The sequence below is a fragment of the Jaculus jaculus genome, chromosome 4 (genome assembly GCF_020740685.1).
Source record: "Jaculus jaculus isolate mJacJac1 chromosome 4, mJacJac1.mat.Y.cur, whole genome shotgun sequence".
In the NCBI taxonomy this organism is placed as follows: domain Eukaryota; kingdom Metazoa; phylum Chordata; class Mammalia; order Rodentia; family Dipodidae; genus Jaculus; species Jaculus jaculus.
The window spans coordinates 67,352,549-67,370,372 of NC_059105.1; the positions used below are offsets into that span (position 1 = coordinate 67,352,549).

Below are 17,824 nucleotides of genomic sequence, written 5' to 3' on the forward strand. Positions count from 1 at the left end.
AAGCAGAGACAAGGTCCTGGGACAAGCTGGCTAGCTAGCCTCGCTAAATTCATGAGGTCTGAGTTCTAGTGACAGACGCTGCCTCGGGAGATAAGAGAGTGATTCAGGAAGACACCTTGAGGTCAGTCTCTGTCCTCCGTATGCACATACACATACATGTTCCCACGTCCATGCAAACACACATGCATGCATGCCCCCCTGGTACACCTACAAAAACATTCTATAAAAACCAGGTGTGAGGCTGGAGAGATGGCTCAGTGTTTAAGGTGGTTGCCTGCAAAGCCTAATGACCGGGGTTTGGTTCCCCAGTACCCACGTAAAGCCAGATACTCAAAGTGGCACATGCACTGGGAGTTCTTTTGCAGCATCTAGAGACCCTGGTGCGCCCATTATCTCTTCCTCTCTGTCTCTTCTCTCTCTCTCTCTGCTTGCAAATAACTAAAAGAAAAGTATTGCTGGGTGAGGTAGCACACACCTTTAATTCCAGCACTCAGGAAACAGAGGTAGGATTGCTGTGAGTTCAAGGCCAGCTTAAGATTACATAGTGAATTCCAGATCTGCTTGGGCTAGAACAAGACCCTACCTCAAAAACCAAAAAACAAAACAAAACAAATCAAAAACAAAAGCAGAAAGAACCCACGTGTGCTGATGCATGTTTGTAATCACAGCACTTGAGGTTAAGACAGGAGGATCTGATGCTCCAGGTTATCCTTGGCCACAGAGCAAGTTGGAGGTCAGCCCAGGATACATGTGTCCCCGTCCCTGAAAACAACAGTCAAGTCTGCTACAGCTTCCTGAGACAGGGTACAAGAGGACAGAAAACGTATTGAGAACATAGATACCTCAAAGCACCTTTAACCTAATCTTAAATTTGATTAAACGTTTGGAAGTAATTTCTTGGAACTTTCAAAGCCTCCCTCTGTTGTCTTCATCCTCTCATGTTGCAGCTGAGGAGCATGATGCCCCAGATTCTTCATTGTGACCTGGATTTTTCTCTTTATACAAGCTGCTTTTTCTGCAGTTTTATGAGAATGGCCTACTCTTATTTATTCTTTTATGAGAGAGGGACAGACATACAGACAGAACTATGGTTACACCAGCGCCTCTAGCCACTGCACATGAACTCCAGAACCATATGCTACGTTGTGCATCCGGCATTATGTGGATACTGGGGAATCGAACTCCAGTTGTTAGGCTTTGCAGACAAGCATCTTAACTGCTGAGCCATTTCTCCAGCCCAGGGTGGTCTACTCTTGATGTGGGTTTTTAATTTTTTTTTTTTTCTTTTGTGCTTGACATTTAGTGATTGCATCTGTTCTTTTGTTTGGGAAGTTTTCTGATCTTTGTTGGTTGGCTGCAGTAACTAGATTAATCTGCTGCAATACAGGGAGCAGGGCTCAGGTTGTTGATGATTGGTCAGAGATGCGGTGCACTGAACCCTTAGATGCTGAGGCGTTCTTTCATGTTTGATTTTGCTTTTATTTTTGAGGTAGGGTCTTGCTATAGCCCAGGCTGACCTGGAATTCACTCTGTAGTCCCAGGCTGGACTCAAACTCACAGTAATCTTCCTACCTCTGCCTCCTGAGTGCTGGGATTAAAGGCGTGCAACTACCCCATCTAGGTTCTTTTCTTTTTCTTCCAAGGTAGGGTGTCACTCTAGCCCAGGCTGACCTGGAATTCACTTTGTAGTCTCAGGGTGGCCTCGAACTCATGGCAATCCTTTTACCTCTGCCTCCCAAGTGCTGGGATTAAAGGTGTGCACCACCCCACCTGTCTTAAAGTGTTTTTAAAAATTTGCATATGTGTGTGTGCCCATGAGTGTTCTGTACACATGGGCACACTATGGTCTCCTGCCATTGCCAGTGAAAGCCAGATCCATGTGCCATTTTGCATCCAGCCTTAAGTTGGTGCCGAGGAACTGAACTGAACCGGCAGGCTTTTCAAGCAAGCAAGGACCCATGTAACTACTGAGAATCTCCCCATCCTTGTTTATCTTTTTTTGGTTTTTATTTATTTGCACATGTGTGCATGTCTATTATCATTGCAAACATGCCCATCTAACTTTATGTGGCTGAGGGATTCAACCCCAGGCCATCAGACTTATATATTTGACCATCTGCTGTTTTTTGTATTTTAAAAGTATGGTCTCATTGTAACCCAGTTGGACCTGGATTCACTATGCAGTCTCAAGCTGGCCTTGAACTCATGATCCTCCTTGAGTATTGGGAATAAAGTCGTGTGCCACCACACCCAGCACTTTCACTTTTAAAATATATTATTTATTTATTTGACAGAGAAAGAAGGAGGGAAAGTGAGAGAATGGGCATACCAGGGCCAGTGTAAATGAACTCCAGATGTATGCGCTCCCTTGTGCATCTGGCTTATGTGGGTCCTGGGGAATCCAACCTGGGTCCTTCGGCTTTGCAGGCAAGCACTTTTAACTGCTAAGCCATCCCTTCAGCCTCCACTTTCACTTAAAAAAATTTATTCATTTTATTTGGTTATTTTTTTTTTTAGGTAGGGTTTCACTCTAGCCCAGGCTGACCTGGAACTCACTTTGCAGTGTCAGGGTGACCTTGAACTCATGGTGATCCTCCTACCTCTGACTCCCGAGTGCTGGCATCAAAAGCATGTGCCACCATGCCCAGCTCAATACTTTCACTTTTAAGATTGGCAAACAACTTGGTTACTCCTCTCCCCAACTCTGACAGACTCTTGAAACAGGAAGCATCCAGGGATTTCAAGAGTCTACTTTCTCACTTTGAGTTCCTGCCTTTCTTTTGCTTCACTTTGTCCTTCTCATATGGCTTATCACACACATGCTTGCACACATGCACACACACATATATTTTGTATAGTGACAGTACTGTGTGACTATTACCATCATTTAGTGCCAGAACACTTTCGTTGTTTTCAAAGAGAATCCCCGTTCTCATTGAGCAGCTGACTTACTTCCCTCTCCCGGCTTCTGGGAACTACTCTTTTGCTTTCTCAGTCTATGAATTTGCCATTGTGGACATTTCATTTCATTTCATTTCATTTCATTTCATTTCATTTCATTTCATTTCATTTCATTTCATTTCATTTCATTTCATGCAGTTGGAATCCTACAATGTGTGCCTTTGGTGTCTGGTTCAGTCACCTAGCATATTTGTAAATTTCATAATGCGGAAGCATGTATCAGCATTTTATAGTGTTCTATATCAGTATCTGGGTGTTTGATTTTTTTTTACTACCTGGAGAATTCCACAATCATTACTCTTGTTTTTGGCATGTTTGTGTGTGTGCAGTGTATGTGATGTGGTGAGTATAGTGTATATACATGTGTGTGCACAATGTATGTATATGGTATGGTATATATAGTTATTCACATGTGTTTACATGGTGTTGCAGTCCGGTTTGCCTTGCTGGTAGAAATCACCCAACCAAGAGCAGCTTCTGGGAAAAAGAGATTTATTTTGGCTTACAGGCTCGAGGGGAAGCTCCACAATGGCAGGGGAAAATGATGGCATGAGCAGAGGGTGGACATCATCCCCTGGCCAACCAACATAAGGTGGACCACAGCAACAGGAGGGTGTGCCAAACACTGGCATGGGGAAACTGGCTATAAAACCCGCCCCCAACAATACACTCCCTCCAGGAGGCATTAATTCCCAAATATCCATCATCAGCTTGAGAGCTAGCATTCACAACACCTAAGTTTATGGGGAACACCTGAATCAAACCACCACACACGGTGTATGTACATGTGTGTTTATGGTGTGGTGTGTATAGTGTATGCATATATGGTGTGTATAACTTGTGCACAGTGTGTGTATGTGTATAGAGTATGTATTGTGTGTGCTTATACATGTGTATGTATATGATGTGTAGCGTATGTATATGTGTGTGCACATGTGTGTATATGGTGTGTATAATGTATGTATATGTGTATGGGGTGTGGTGTGTGTAGTTTATGTGTATGTTTGTGTGCACAGTGTGTGTGTGGTATGGTGTGTATAGTGTATGTGTGTTTGGAGTGTGTATGTATGTGTTGTGGTGTGTATAATTTATGCACATGTGTGTGCAGAGGCATGTGTGTGCACACTGTATAGTGTGGTGTGTATAATGCATGTACGTGCGTGTGTTCACAGTGTGTATATGGTATGTGTGTGCAGTAGGTGTATGTGGCATGGTGTGTATAGTACATGCACATGTGTGTGCCCCATGTGCATGCACGCAGAGGCCAGAAGAGGACATTGGCTTCTGTTGCTCTTCTGCTCATCCTTGAGGTGAGTCTGAGCCTGGAGCCGCCAGTGAGTGAGCTTAAGGATCCTCTGGTTTCTGATCCCTAGAGGACTGGGGTTACTCCTGTACATGGCCATGCCCAGCTGCTTGTGTGCTTACTGGGGAATTCACTCAGATGAATCATGCCCCCTTAGGCCCTCCTGTTTGCATAACAAGCACTTTCTTGCTGAGCCATCTCCCCAAGCCCTTGCTTTGATTTTAATACTAGCCTTTAGTATTCGTTTCCCCGAAACAAGTATTAGCTACAAAATGATATGTAATAGCCGTACACGGTAAGTGAACATTGCTTGTTTATGTTTCAGTATGCCAGTACTGAGGTCGATGGAGAACATTATATGACCCCAGAAGACTTTGTCCAGCGCTACCTTGGCCTGTACAATGATCCAAATAGCAATCCAAAGATTGTGCAGCTCTTGGCAGGAGTAGCTGATCAAACCAAGGATGGGTAAGAACTTCTATACATTTTCTGAAAACTAATTAAATGTCTTGCTGAAATTCAGAAACTTTTTTATTTTTACCTCTATCTAGAATTTTAGTAGTAATAAACCACATCTTTGTTTACAAAAATGGCATTTGGGGGGGGTGGTGGAGAGATGCCTTAGTGGTTAAGGCGCTTGCCTGCAAAGCCTAAGGACCCAGGTTCCATTCTCCAGGTCCCATGTAAGCCAGATGCACAAGATGGTGCATGTGTTTGGAATTTGTTTACAGTAGCTAGAGGCCCTGGCATGCCCATTCTGTCTCTCTCTCTCCTCCTTGCCCCTCTCTCTCTGTCTCAAATAAATTAAAAAATAAAAAATAAAGCCGGGCGTGGTGGCACATGCCTTTAGTCCCAGCACTTGGGAGGCAGAGGTAGGCCATGAGTTCAAGGCCACCCTGAACTAGAGCAAGACTCTACCTTGAAAAAACAAAACAAAAAAAACAAACAAAAAGTAAATGTTAGGAGGAGTTTAGGGAGTGGTATGTATTATATGTCTGTATTTATTTGGCAAACATTGTGTAAGCCACAACCATTTATCAAGTTCTGTTGAGCCTTATCTATACAGCCATAAGTAAAGTGAGTAGTGAGGTTGCCAGCCTTAAGAAGCTCATAGCTTAGTGGGGAAGAAGATGACCAAACAAAGACAAAAAAGAAAGTAATACGCCTGGGGTAAGGCACGCTAGTAGTTATACGTGCAAAGTATAGAAGGTCCCAACAAAGCATGGCTTACTCATTTTTGGGTGGTCAGGATGGCATCCTGGGAGAGGCAGCAGTGGAGGGAAATCCGTGGCAGTGTTACAGGCTGGCTGGTAGTTGGGGAGCGGCAGGAGAGAAGCAGGAGTGTCGAGAGTCAGGCAGGGACCCCCTTGGGCGGGAGTGCAGCCCTGGGGGCGCTGGGTGGATGCACTTTGGTGTGGCTGCTGCATTACTTTGTTGCTATGGATGATGTAGTTGGAGTGAAGCTGGGACCCCATGACCTGAGCTTTCACTATCTATTGTAGACTTACGACTGTCAGTCAGGAGACTGTGTATTTTTTTTAGCCTGGTAGTAGATGTGCATGAAGTCACAGTCACCGAAATAACAAGGTACATCTTACTAGAGTGTCAGTTTATTTCCCAAGGGGAGCTATTGTTGCTTTTTTTGTTTGTTTGTTTTGTTTTGTTTTTCCGAGGTTGGGTCTCACTTTTAGCACAGGCTGATCCGGAATTCACTATGGAGTCTCAGGGTGGCCTTGAACTCACAGTGATCCTCCTACCTCTGCCTCCCAAGTACTAAGATTAAAGGCATGTGCCACCACACCCAACTGTACTTACTGTGTTTTGGTTTTTTTTTTTTTCTTTTCTTTTTTTTTCTGAGGTAGGGTCTCACTCTAGCCCAGGCTGACCTGGAATTCACCATGGAGTCTCAGGGTGGCCTTGAACTCACAGTGATCCTCCTACCTCTGCCTCTGGGATTAAAGGCATGCACCACCACCATGCCTGACTTCTACTGTTTTTATTTAAATTACTGTGGCTGAATTATGGAGTAAATGGAGCATTTGCTGAATTCCATAAAGAAAATGTGGGCTGGAGAGATGGCTCAGTGGTTAAAGGTGCTTGCTTACAAAGTCTGACGGCCCTGGTTCAATTCCCCAGTACCCACATAAAGCAAGATGCACAAAGTAGCACATGCATCTGGAGTTTGCAGTGGTAGGAGGCCCTGTTGTGCCCACGCTCTCCCTCTCTCCCTTCCTCCTTCTCTCTCTCTCCCTCCCACTTTCTCTCTCAAATAAAAAAATAAAATAAAAATAAATGTTTGCTTGCTGTGGCGCTTGTAAGCTATAGCCCCAGACCTCCAAGGCCACAGGATTTTTCTTTTGCCTTTAGAAATACATATACGGGAAATTTTAAAACACTGGGTTGTGAAGATTCTTAAAAAATTAATATAATTACCATAGGTGTGCTCAGGTTTTAGAGAAATAGAAGCTTGGAGTAGGACAAGACTCTAGTGAAATCCAGTTAGCTGAGTGTTAAAGTAGAAAGGTTGGTGCATAAATTCTTTGATTCTGGGACTAACCTCATTTTTATTTTTATTGTCCTATAGAGCTTAATATAGTGTGTGAAATTTAATATGTTCAACAAATGTTTATTGAATGAGTATTTGATGACTTGGAATGATTTTATAGCCTAATACAATGGACGGTGGTGGGTAACAGGTAAAAATTTTGTCTAGTCAGTTCTAGAGCTGCCAGTTATATAAGAGTTATATGAGAGAGAGAGAATGGGCACTCCAGGGCATCACGCCAATCTAAATGAACTCCATCCAGATGCATGTGCCTCTTTGTGCGTCTGGCTTTACATGGGTACTGGGGAATCCAACCCAGGCTGTCGTGCTTTGTAAGCAGGAGCTTTTAACCACTGAGGCATCTCCCCAGCCCCCACCTATTGTGTTTTTGATAATGAGTCTATAGGTGTGTAATTTGAAATAGCCACATATGATATTACTTTAAATCACCCAAGATCAAGGGAAACCAAGCCAGTCAGTGGAATTGGTGGAGACAAGTTATTTGGTTCAGTGTGTGGTAACAGCGGGGGTGGTCGGTACTGTGGTCTTTTGTGAGCTACTTACTCTCCCTGGATGTTCTCTAGCGTATGAGCTGTTCTTCCTTACCCCCATCTGGTGTCTCCCAGTAGGTGGCTAAATAAGGAGTGCTTCAATACAGGTGCTTGCAGTAGAGAGCGATGTGGTATAAATAGCCTGATGGATTGTCTAGAAGTCAGACCATTAACCAAATATTATCTGGGAGCTTGTGGTTTAAACTCTGACGTTCAGGTTGCATAATGAAAAGTAAAATGATTTTATGCATTAAGTGCACATCTCAAAGACAATTGTGTGAGCTGATCTAAAATATTTAGACAGTTGCTTGTTTGAAACTGTAACTTCTAGAATGGTAGTTTCTATAATTAGTCCAGTCAGCGTTTCATGTGGAGATTCTGTTCTACAATGTGAAAGACTAGTTTTTCTTCTGCTTTTGTCACAAGTGTCTTTTATGTATCATATGAATATAGAAGCTTTTTTGGGGGGCAGAAATCTTAACTATTTTAAAGATTACAAAAGTCACAAATATATTTTTTAAATGTTTATTTATTTATTTGAGAGCGACAGAGCGAGAAAGAGGCAGAGAGAGAGAGAGAGAGAGAGAGAGAGAGAATGGGCATGCCAGGCCTCAAGCCATTGCAAACAAACTCCAGATGCATGTGCCACCTTGTGCATCTGGTTAACGTAGGTCCTGGGGAATCGGGCCTCGAACCAGGGTCCTTAGGCTTCACAGGCAAGCGCTTAACTGCTAAGCCATCTCTCCAGCCCCCAAAGCAACAAACATTTTGCCATTTCTTTTTCATTCAGTTAAGGGGCTTTGTAGAAAAATGCTAAACACATTCATATAACATTTAGAGTTATAAAATGAATAACACATTTTAAATAAAAATTGCCTTTTGAATCTGCTGATAATCAAAATGTAGGTATTTAGCAAATCCCATGAACTTCACGTTTTAGACAGAGCATGCCTGCTGGGTATTTGGAAACTTGCACGGTGCATACAACCCGAGGCCTCTAGCCGTCTTGCTGACGTGAAGCCAGTGGGACCAGAAACTTCCTTTTGCCCAAGCTTGCAAATTGTCAAGAGAAACTAGAAAACTGGATACTTGTATGAAATTGTGGAATTTCCTAATGTTGGCAACCAGTGTATATGAAAAAAAAAAAATTCTTTGTTTGCCAAAGTAATCACATCTGTGAGCCAGACTCCGTCTGCCGGCCAACAGTTTATGACCTTAGCTAGATAAGGAAATAGTCCTTGATCTTTTCTCATAAGAAAGTTTTACTACTAGCATAAAACATGTTTTAGAACTACATAGTCTCCCGTCCAAGTACTAACCCGATCCCACCATGCGGTTTCCAAGAGCAGGCATGTTTAAGGTGGAATGGCTGTAGACTAAAGCGACCTATTCTAAATTTCATGATAGTTGTGGTTTGATGCCCAATTCTGGAGGCTATTTGGAAAAAACAAATTGCTGTGTTTCTTTTTTCGAATCTATAATCAGCCCATCTATTTAAATTTTTTATCAATATTCTTTACAATTTATTTTAACTTTATTTTTATTTGAAAGAAAGCGGGAGAGAGAGAAAGAAGAGGAGAGAGAGAGAGAGAGAGAGAGAGAGAGAGAGACAGAGAGAATGGGCATGCCATGGCCTCCAGCCACTGCAAACAAACTCTAGACGCATGCACCCCCTTGTGCATCTGGCTTACGTGGGTCCTGGAGAATCAAACTGGGATCCTTTGGCTTTGCAGGCAAAAGCCTTAATCGCTAAGCCATCTCTCCAGCCCAAGTTTTAAAAATTTGTTTGCTTGCCGGGCATGGTGGCGCACGCCTTTAATCCCAGCACTTGGGAGGCAGAGGTAGGAGGATTGCCATGAGTTCAAGGTCACCCTGAGATGACAGAGTTAATTCCAGGTCAGCCTGGACCAGAGTGAGACCCTATCTCGAAAAACCAAAAAAAAAAAAAAAAAAGAAAAGAAAAGAAAAATTTGTTTGCTTATTTTGTGTGAGAGAGAGGTAGATAGAGAGAATGGGTATGCCAGGGCCTCTAGACACCTCAAACAAGCTTACGTAGATACTGGGGAATTGGACCTGGGTCCTTTGGCTTCACAGGCAAGTGCCTTAGCCTCTAAGCCATCTCTCTAGCCCTCATTATTTTTTAAAATCTTTTTCTTTTTTTTTTTTTTTTGAGACAAGCTCAACAGAGACTGGCCTTTTTTTTTTTAATGTGAGAGAACGAGAGAGAGAGAGAGAGAGAGAGAGAGAGAGAGAGAGAGAGAGAGAATTAATGGACTAGGGCTTCTAGCTACTGTAATTGAACTCCGGGCACATTCGCCATCTTGTGCATGTGTGACCTTGTGTGCTTGTGTGACCTTGTGCATGTGGCTTACATGGGATCAGAGAGTTGAACATGGGTCCTTAGGCTTCATAGGCAAGTACCTTAACTGCTAAGTCATCTCTCCAGTCCTCTTTTTAAAAATATTTTTATTGATGCCAGGTGTGGTGGTGCACACCTTTAATCCCAGCACTTGAGAGGCAGAGGTAAGAAGATCGCCATGAGTTCGAGGCCACCCTAAGACTGTAGAGTGAGTTCCAGGTCAGCCTGGGCTAAAGTGAGACCCTACCTTGAAGGTATATGAAGGTATATGAGCTTCCTGTCACACTGCAAATGATATCCAGATTCTTGCGCCATGTTATGCTTCTGACTTTACATGGGTACTGGGGAATTGAACCCAGATTTTGTAAGTAAGTGCCTTTAACCAATGAGCTCTCTCTCTGGCCCTGATTATCAAAGCTGGGTGTGGTGGCACACTTTTAATCCCATGGCTCAGCTCAGGTAGGAGAAGTGACAGGAGTTTGAGTTCACCTTGGGCTACAGAGTGAGTTCAAGGTCAGCCTGGGCTAGAGTGAGACCCAGCTTCAAAAAATTTTGTAGGCAAGGTATGGTGGCACATGCCTTTAATCATAGCACTTGGGAGGCAGAGGCAGGGGAGTCACTGTGAATTTGAGGCCAACTTGGAACTGTAGAGTAAGTTCTAGGTCAGCCTGGTCTAGAGTGAGACCCTATCTCAAACATCAAACACAAACCAAAAACAAAAAGAAAGAAACACTTTGCAAGTGTTTCAAAAAGATATAGATAGTGAAAGTTTTCTCTAACTCCTGCCTCACATCGATATTATGTTTGTGTTATTTATTGTTATACTTCCAAATGGTATCATTCCACTAATGTTTAGCTTTATTCAAAGCCTTACACCGTATACTCATTCTCTTTTTCCCTCCCTCCTTCTTCCTATTTGGAGTTGGAACTAGAGGACAGGGCCTTAGGCCTGCTTAGCTGCCACTGAGCTCCACCCTAGTTGGACTCACTACTTGTGAGGAATGTGTGGTTGGTCATGTGGACACCTGGTACATTATAACTTCAGTTGTTTTTACTTCCCTATAAGTTGTTTAATGGTAAGTACACTTCCTAGTTCTACTGTACTTTTGGGTAGCAGAGAACCCTGATGAACAGTTGAGATACTGTATTGTTCCTCTAATGATTCACTAGACCCTCAACCATCCAGTTTCACCAAGGGTTCTTTAGCATGGGCAAAATTAAATTTGCATTTAGGCCAACTTAACATTTCAATATGGTCTTCATTATCTTGAAGACTTTCTCCATATAAAGGGCAAAGACTTACTTGCTTTGTATATAATACAATTTTTATGATTAAATATATTTCAAATTGTTTTAAACATTTAAAAAAATTTTTTTTATTTATTTGAGAGAGAGAGAGAGAGAATGGACACACTGCAAATGAACTCCAGCTTCATGTGCCACCCTGTACATCTGGCTTATGTGGGTCCTGGGGAATTGAATCTGGGTCCTTTGGCTTTGCAGGCAAGTGCCTTAACTACTAAGCCATCTCTCCTGCCCAAATTGCTTTTTGTGAAATTTTTAAATATTTATTTATTTAAGAGAGAGAGAGAAAATGGGCATGCCAGGGCTTCCAGACGCTGCAAATGAACTCTAGATGTGTGCACTCCCTTGTGCATCTGGCTTATGTGGGTCCTGGGGAGTTGAACCTGGGTCCTTTGGCTTTGTAGGCAAGTGCCTTAACCACTAAGCCATCTCTCCAGCCCCCAAGCTGTTTTTTTAAAAGATATTTTATTTTTACTTATTTATGACAAAGAGGGAGGGGGAGAGAATATGAATGAGAATGGGTGTGCCAGGGCCTCCAGCCACTGCAAATGAACTCCAGATGTGTGTGCCTCCTTGTGCATGTGGCCAAAATAGGTCCTGGGGAATTGAACCTGGGTCCTTTGGCTTTGTAGGCAAACTCCTTAACTGCTAAACCATCCCTCCAGCCCCCAAACTGTTTTAAATAATAGAAAAATGTATTGTTGCAGTCAGGTTCGCATTGCTGGCAGAAATCACCTGACCAAGAGCAGCTTGTGGGAAAATAGGCTTATTTTGGCTTATAAACTTGAGGGGAAGCACCATGATGGCAGGGGAACACATTGGCATGGCCAACAGCAACAGGAGAGTGTGCCCAACACTGCCAAGAGGAAACTGGCTATAATACTTATAAGGCCGCCCCCAACAATACACTGGCTTCCAGGAGACATTTATTCCCAAGTAGTCATCAGCTGGGGACCTAGCATTCAGAACACCTAAGTTGATGGGGACGCCTGAGTCAAACCACCACATGCCTCTTTGAATGTATGTTTGTGGGTGAATAGATGCATGAAATAAGATGTAAAATGTAGTGTTATTTTCCTGATCCTGTATCAGGAAATTTTTCTTTCTACAAATGTATTCTAAGTTGTATGTGTTCAAGAATATTTGTGAGTGCTTACCTGAACAAAGCAGGTACTCTATGATGGGCCTAGCTTCTGGGATAGGAGACTCTTGAAAATGAGACTTAAAATATTTTTATTTATTTATTTGACAGAGAAAGGTGTGGGGAGAGAATGGACACGTGAGGGCCTCCAGCCACTGTAAACGAACTACAGATGCGTGCGCCCCCTTGTGCATCTGGCTAACGTGGGTCCTGGAGAATTGAATTTGGGTCCTTTGGCTTTGCAGGCAAACACCTTAACTGCTAAGCCATCCCTCCAGCCTGAGACTTGAAAATATTAAAAAATATATTTTTTATTTATATATTTCCAAGGAGAGAGAGAGAGAGAGAGAGAGAGAGAGAGAGAGAGAGAGAGAAAGACTGACTGACCGACTGACTGAGAGAGACAGAGAGAGAATAGGCGTGCAAGGGTGTCTAGCTATTGCAAATGAACTCCAGATGCTTGTGCCACTTTGTGCATCTGGCTTTATGTGGTTACTGGGGAATCCAACCTGAATCATTAGGATTTACAGGAAAGTGCCTTAACCCACTGAGCAATCTCTCCAGCTCTGAAATGTTTTTATTTATTTATTTGTAAACAGAGAGATATAGAAGAGGGACAGACAGAATGGGCACACCAGGGCCCCAGCACAGACTCCAGATTGCATGGACCACTTTGTGGATCAGGCTTTACATGGGTACTGGGGAATCAAACTCAGGTTGTTTGGCTGTAGAGGCTAGCTACTTAACTGTTGAGCCATTGCTCCCCTGGAAATTGGAAATAAAACAACCAATGCATAATTACCTTAATAAGAATTGCATAAAGGGATCTGGGTGTGGTGACACACGTCTTTAATCTCAGCACTTGGGAGGCAGAGGTAGGAGGATCATCATGAGTTCCAGGCCACCCATTAGACTACATAGTGAATTCTAGGTCAGCCTGGGCTAGAGTGAGACTCTACCTCAAAAAAACCAAAAACACATGAACAAACAAAACACAAAACAAGAATTATATAAAGGGTGCTGAGAAAATACAGTGGGTTGCTGCAAGGGTAGTAAGGCTTATAAAGTCACCTGGGCACTCTGGGACTCTCCACATAAGGAAATAGTATTTGTGTGTGTGTGTGTGTGTGTGTGTGTGTGTGTGTGTGTGTGTGTGTGCGCGCTTGAGGTAGGGTCTCATTGTAGCCCAATCTGACCTGAAATTCACTATGTAGTCTCGAGCTGGTCTTGAACCCACAGTGATCCTCCTGTGTCTGTCTCTCAAATGTTGCGATTAAAGGTGTGCATCACCACAACCGACAGGAACTGATACTTGAGCTGAGCTTTGTAATGATGTGGTGCAAATTGAACAAAAGTTTGCGGGAGATGGCGTCACTCCAAGGAGAATGACTTCCTGTGTGAAGTCCTTACACGGAAGGCGCATAGATCGTTCTAGTTACTGAGAATGAGCTAGATTGTAAATAACAAGGGGGAGCTAAGGAGGGGCCTCCAAGGGATCATGGTGGCCTTCAAGCCATGCCGGGTTAGTCCATTAGATAAGTGTATCACCCAAACCAGGCCACTGAGAGTAAGAAGGGTTTGCTACTAATAGGTAGATAGGACATCTGGTCACTCTACCTTAAGGATGAGCACTGAAAAGTTAAGTGTTTGAAGTAGAAAGTGATGTAATCACATTTGATTCATATTTCAAAAGAGGCCTGTGATTATTCAGGCACAGAAAGACAAACATCACACAGTTCTTCTTCATGTGTGGAATCTAGCAGTGTTGATTTCATAGAAAAAGAAAATATGTGCTGGAGAGATAGCTTAGTGGTTAAGGCGCTTGTCTGTGAAGCCTAAGAACCCATGTTCAATTCTCCAGATCCCACATAAGCCAGACACACAAAGGTGAGGCAAGCACAAGGTCACACATGCCCACTAGGTGGCATAGACATCTGGAGTTTGAATACAGTGGCTGAGGCCCTGGCGTGCCAGTTCTCTTCAGGCATGCAGTCTCTCTAAAATAAAAAAAAAAAAAAAAAGAAAGAAAAAGAGAATAAAATGATAGTATCTGAGGCTTGGGTTTAGGGAGGAGGGGTTGGGATATGTTAGTGAAAGAGTATGTACTTACAGTTAGGTAGAGGGAATATTAAAAAGTATATCCTGCCAGGCATGGTGGCACATGCCTTTAATCCCAGCATTTAGGAGGCAGAGGTAGGAGGATAGCCATGAGTTCGAGGCCACCCTGAGACTACAGAGTGAATTCCAGGTCAGCCTGGGCTAGAGTAAGACCCTACCTTGAAAAACCAAAAACAAACAAACAAATAAAAAAGGTATCCAGAATAGGCACATATATAGAGGTGGATTAAGATTAAGATTAAGATTAAGATTAAGTGGTTGCCGGGGAATAGAGAGTGGCAGGGGGAGAAAGGTAAGGAGAAGAGGAAAATGGAGAATGACTACTAATAGTTATGTTTGGTTGGTGGTAATGTTCTGTAGTAATACTATTATTGGGTTGTACACTAGAATATGGGTAAGTTGTATGACAAGTGAATTAAATCTCAAAGTTTTCTTTTAAAGTATTTTATTATTTTAGTGGGTTTTTTTTTTGTTTTCTTTTTTTTTTTTTTTTTTTAGGTAGGATCTCACTCTGGCCCAGGCTGATCTGGAATGAATTCCACAGATTTTATTTATTTAGTTTTGTTTTGGTTTTGGTTTTTGGCTTTTCAAGATAGAGTCTCACTCTAGCTCAGGCTGGCCTGAATTCACTATGTAGTCTTAGGGTGGCCTCGAACTCATGGTGATCCTCCTATCTCTGCCTCCCAAGTGCTGGGATTAAAGGCGTGCACCACCACGCCCAGCTCATAGATTTTATTTTTATTTATTTATTTTAGAGAGAGAGAGAGAGAGAGAGGTAGAGAGAGAGAATGGGCACGGCAGGGCTTCCAGCTGCTGCAAATGAACTCCAGATGTATGTGCCCCCTTGTGCAAATGGCTTACATGGGTCCTGGGGAATTGAACCTGGGTTCTTGGACTTTGCAGGCAAGCTCCTTAATGCAGGCAAGTGCCTTTAATGCTACGCCATCTCTCCAGCCCTCAAAGTTTTCTTTATTTTTATTTTTTATTAACAATTTCCATGATTATAAAAAAATCCCATGGTAATGCCCTCCCTACCCCCCACTTTCCCCTTTGAAACTCCACTCTCCATCATATCCCCTCCCCCTCTCAATCAGTCTCTCTTTTATTTTGATGTCATCATCTCAAAGTTTTCTTTTTAAAAAACAATTAAAAAATAAACTCTGGCTATGATTAGAAGAAGGAGTTGAAGGATGATTGGAAGGATCCAGAACCCTAGTCAGGATGCTGTTGCCAGTCATAGCTGTCAAGAACAAGTGTGGCTATGTTAGAATACATATTTTTGGGGACTATAAGTATTTTTTATGTGTTTAATATTTTAAAAATATCTTATTATTTGACAGAGAAAGAGGGGGAGAGAGAGAGAGAGAGAATGGGCACACCAGAGCCTCCAGCCACTGCAAATAAACTCCAGACACGTGCGCCCCCTGTGCATCTGGCTAATGTGGGTCCTAGAGAATCAAACCTGGGTCCTTTGGCTTTGTAGGCAAATGCCGTAACTGCTAAGCCATCCTCCAGACCAGTTTTTAAAAAATATTTATTGCTTATAAATGTACTACTTTCAAAATTAACTTTTCTTGTGTGTTTACATGTCATATGTAGTATGTAGTGTATGCATGTGTGTGTGCAGATGTATGTGCCTGGTGCAAACAATTGCAGAAGCCAGAGAATGTTGCTATCCTCTTATTGCTCTTCCACCTTATTTCCTTGAGACAGAGTCTCTCACTAAGGGCTGGAGAGATGGCTTAGTGGTTAATGCACTTGCCTGTGAAGCCTAAGGACCCATGTTTGACTCTGTAGATCCCACATAAGCCAGACACACAACTGTGAGGCAAGTGCAAAGTTGCATATGCCCAGTAGGTGGCGCAAGTGTCTGGCGTTCAATTTTAGTGGCTGAGGCCTTGGCACACCAATTCTCTGTCTCTTGTCTGTCTCTCTCTCTCTCAAATAAATAAATAAAAAATCACAAAAAAAAAGAATCTGTAACTGAAATCTAGAAGTATCAGGTTTTTGGCTAGACTGGCTCACCAGGGAGCCTGGCAACCCTCCTTTAGAGAAAGGAGAGGCACCACCCTCAAAAGTGCTGGGATTACAGGTGTGTGTGGCCATGCCTGGCTTTTCATGTGGGTGCTGAGGATCGAACTCAGGTCCTTGTGTTTGCCCAGCAAGTGCTATTTTCCATTGAGCCATCTCAGGGTTTTACTTAAGTCAGGCTGGGCTTGAACCCATTATGTTGCCAAGGATGACCTTGAATTCTTAATCCTGCTGCCTTCACCTGTCAAGTGCTAGGATTATAGGCGAGAGCCTCGGTGCTAATCAGCTGCTGTTATATTTCATCTTTAATGTGATTATTTTTCTTAGGAAAGCAATCTTTCTTTAGGTGCCCAGTGTTCATTACTCAGTATATTTCAAAATAGATTAATTAATACAGGTCCTTTTTTAAACTTTATTTTTATTTATTTCTTTATTTGAGAAAGAGAGAAAGAGGCAGAGAGAGGGTGAGAGAGAATGGGCACACCAGAGCCTCCAGCCACTGCGAACGAACTCCAGACGCGTGCGCCCTCTTGTGCATCTGGCTTACATGGGTCCTAGGGAATCGAACCAAGGTCCTTTGGCTTTGCAGTCAAGCTCCTTAACGGCTAAGCCATCTCTCCAGCCCAATACAGGTCTTTTTATAGTATAGTATATCTTACTGCAATTTTAGCTTGAAGAGAAACAAATAGATTTAATGGTGTTGTCTTGACACAAATCTTTTATGAATAGCAAAAAGGGTAATATTTTCTCCTTCCTTCCCTTCTTTAACTCTGTCCGCTCTTCATCTTTTACTTGGCTGCCCTGAGGCACAGCTCTTGTAGTAACAGCAGGATTAAATGCCTCGTGTTTTCCCACCCTTTACTAGCCAGTAATGTTTTATATTTTCTTCTAGGTTGATCTCCTATCAAGAGTTTTTGGCATTTGAATCTGTTCTGTGTGCTCCAGATTCTATGTTCATAGTGGCTTTCCAGCTGTTTGACAAGAGTGGAAGCGGAGAGGTGACATTTGGTAAGGGACAAAAAAGATTTTAAGTGATAAGTAAAGTTAGTGCTGCTGGCCCAGTCTTTATTTCCCAAATGAAATAACCAAATATATATTGCTGCTTATTTAAGACTGGACCAGTAAGAGAAGCATTAATTTCTTAGGAGGATCTATAGATAAAAGTACTTTTATTTTCTTCACAATGTTAGGTGATTGCAAAAGATGAAGGAATTTAGGAGTATTGTTGCTTCAGCTCATTATGTCACTGGTCATTTGACATTCCTTAATAGTAGAACAGGCTTTTTTTCTTTTTTCTTAATTTTTTCATGAAATAAATGAAGAACAACATGGAGCACTCTTCTCGTTCTTCAAGGGACTTTTTTTGGTTTTTGTTTTTTTGAGGTAGGGTCTCACTCTAGTCCAGGCTGACCTGATATTCACTATGGAGTCTCAGGGTGGCCTTGAACTCTCAGTGATCCTCCTTCCTCTGCCTCCTGGGTGCTGGGGTTAAAGGCGTGTGCCACCAAGT

General features: G+C 42.6%; 1 protein-coding gene across 3 annotated transcripts in view; it reads left to right on the forward strand.

Moving 5' to 3' along the window:
- The window catches only part of Slc25a12 (solute carrier family 25 member 12), a 102,130-nt gene that overhangs the window by 26,405 nt on the left and 57,901 nt on the right, over positions 1-17,824 (forward strand). For 2 of the 3 annotated variants that reach the window (XM_045147751.1, XM_045147750.1), the window contains exons 3-4: positions 4,590-4,732; positions 17,207-17,322. In XM_045147751.1, the coding sequence (XP_045003686.1) occupies positions 4,590-4,732; positions 17,207-17,322 (259 nt within the window). Of the gene's footprint in view, positions 1-4,589; positions 4,733-17,206; positions 17,323-17,824 lie in introns of those variants that run through there. The other variant, XM_045147752.1, reaches the window with a different exon arrangement.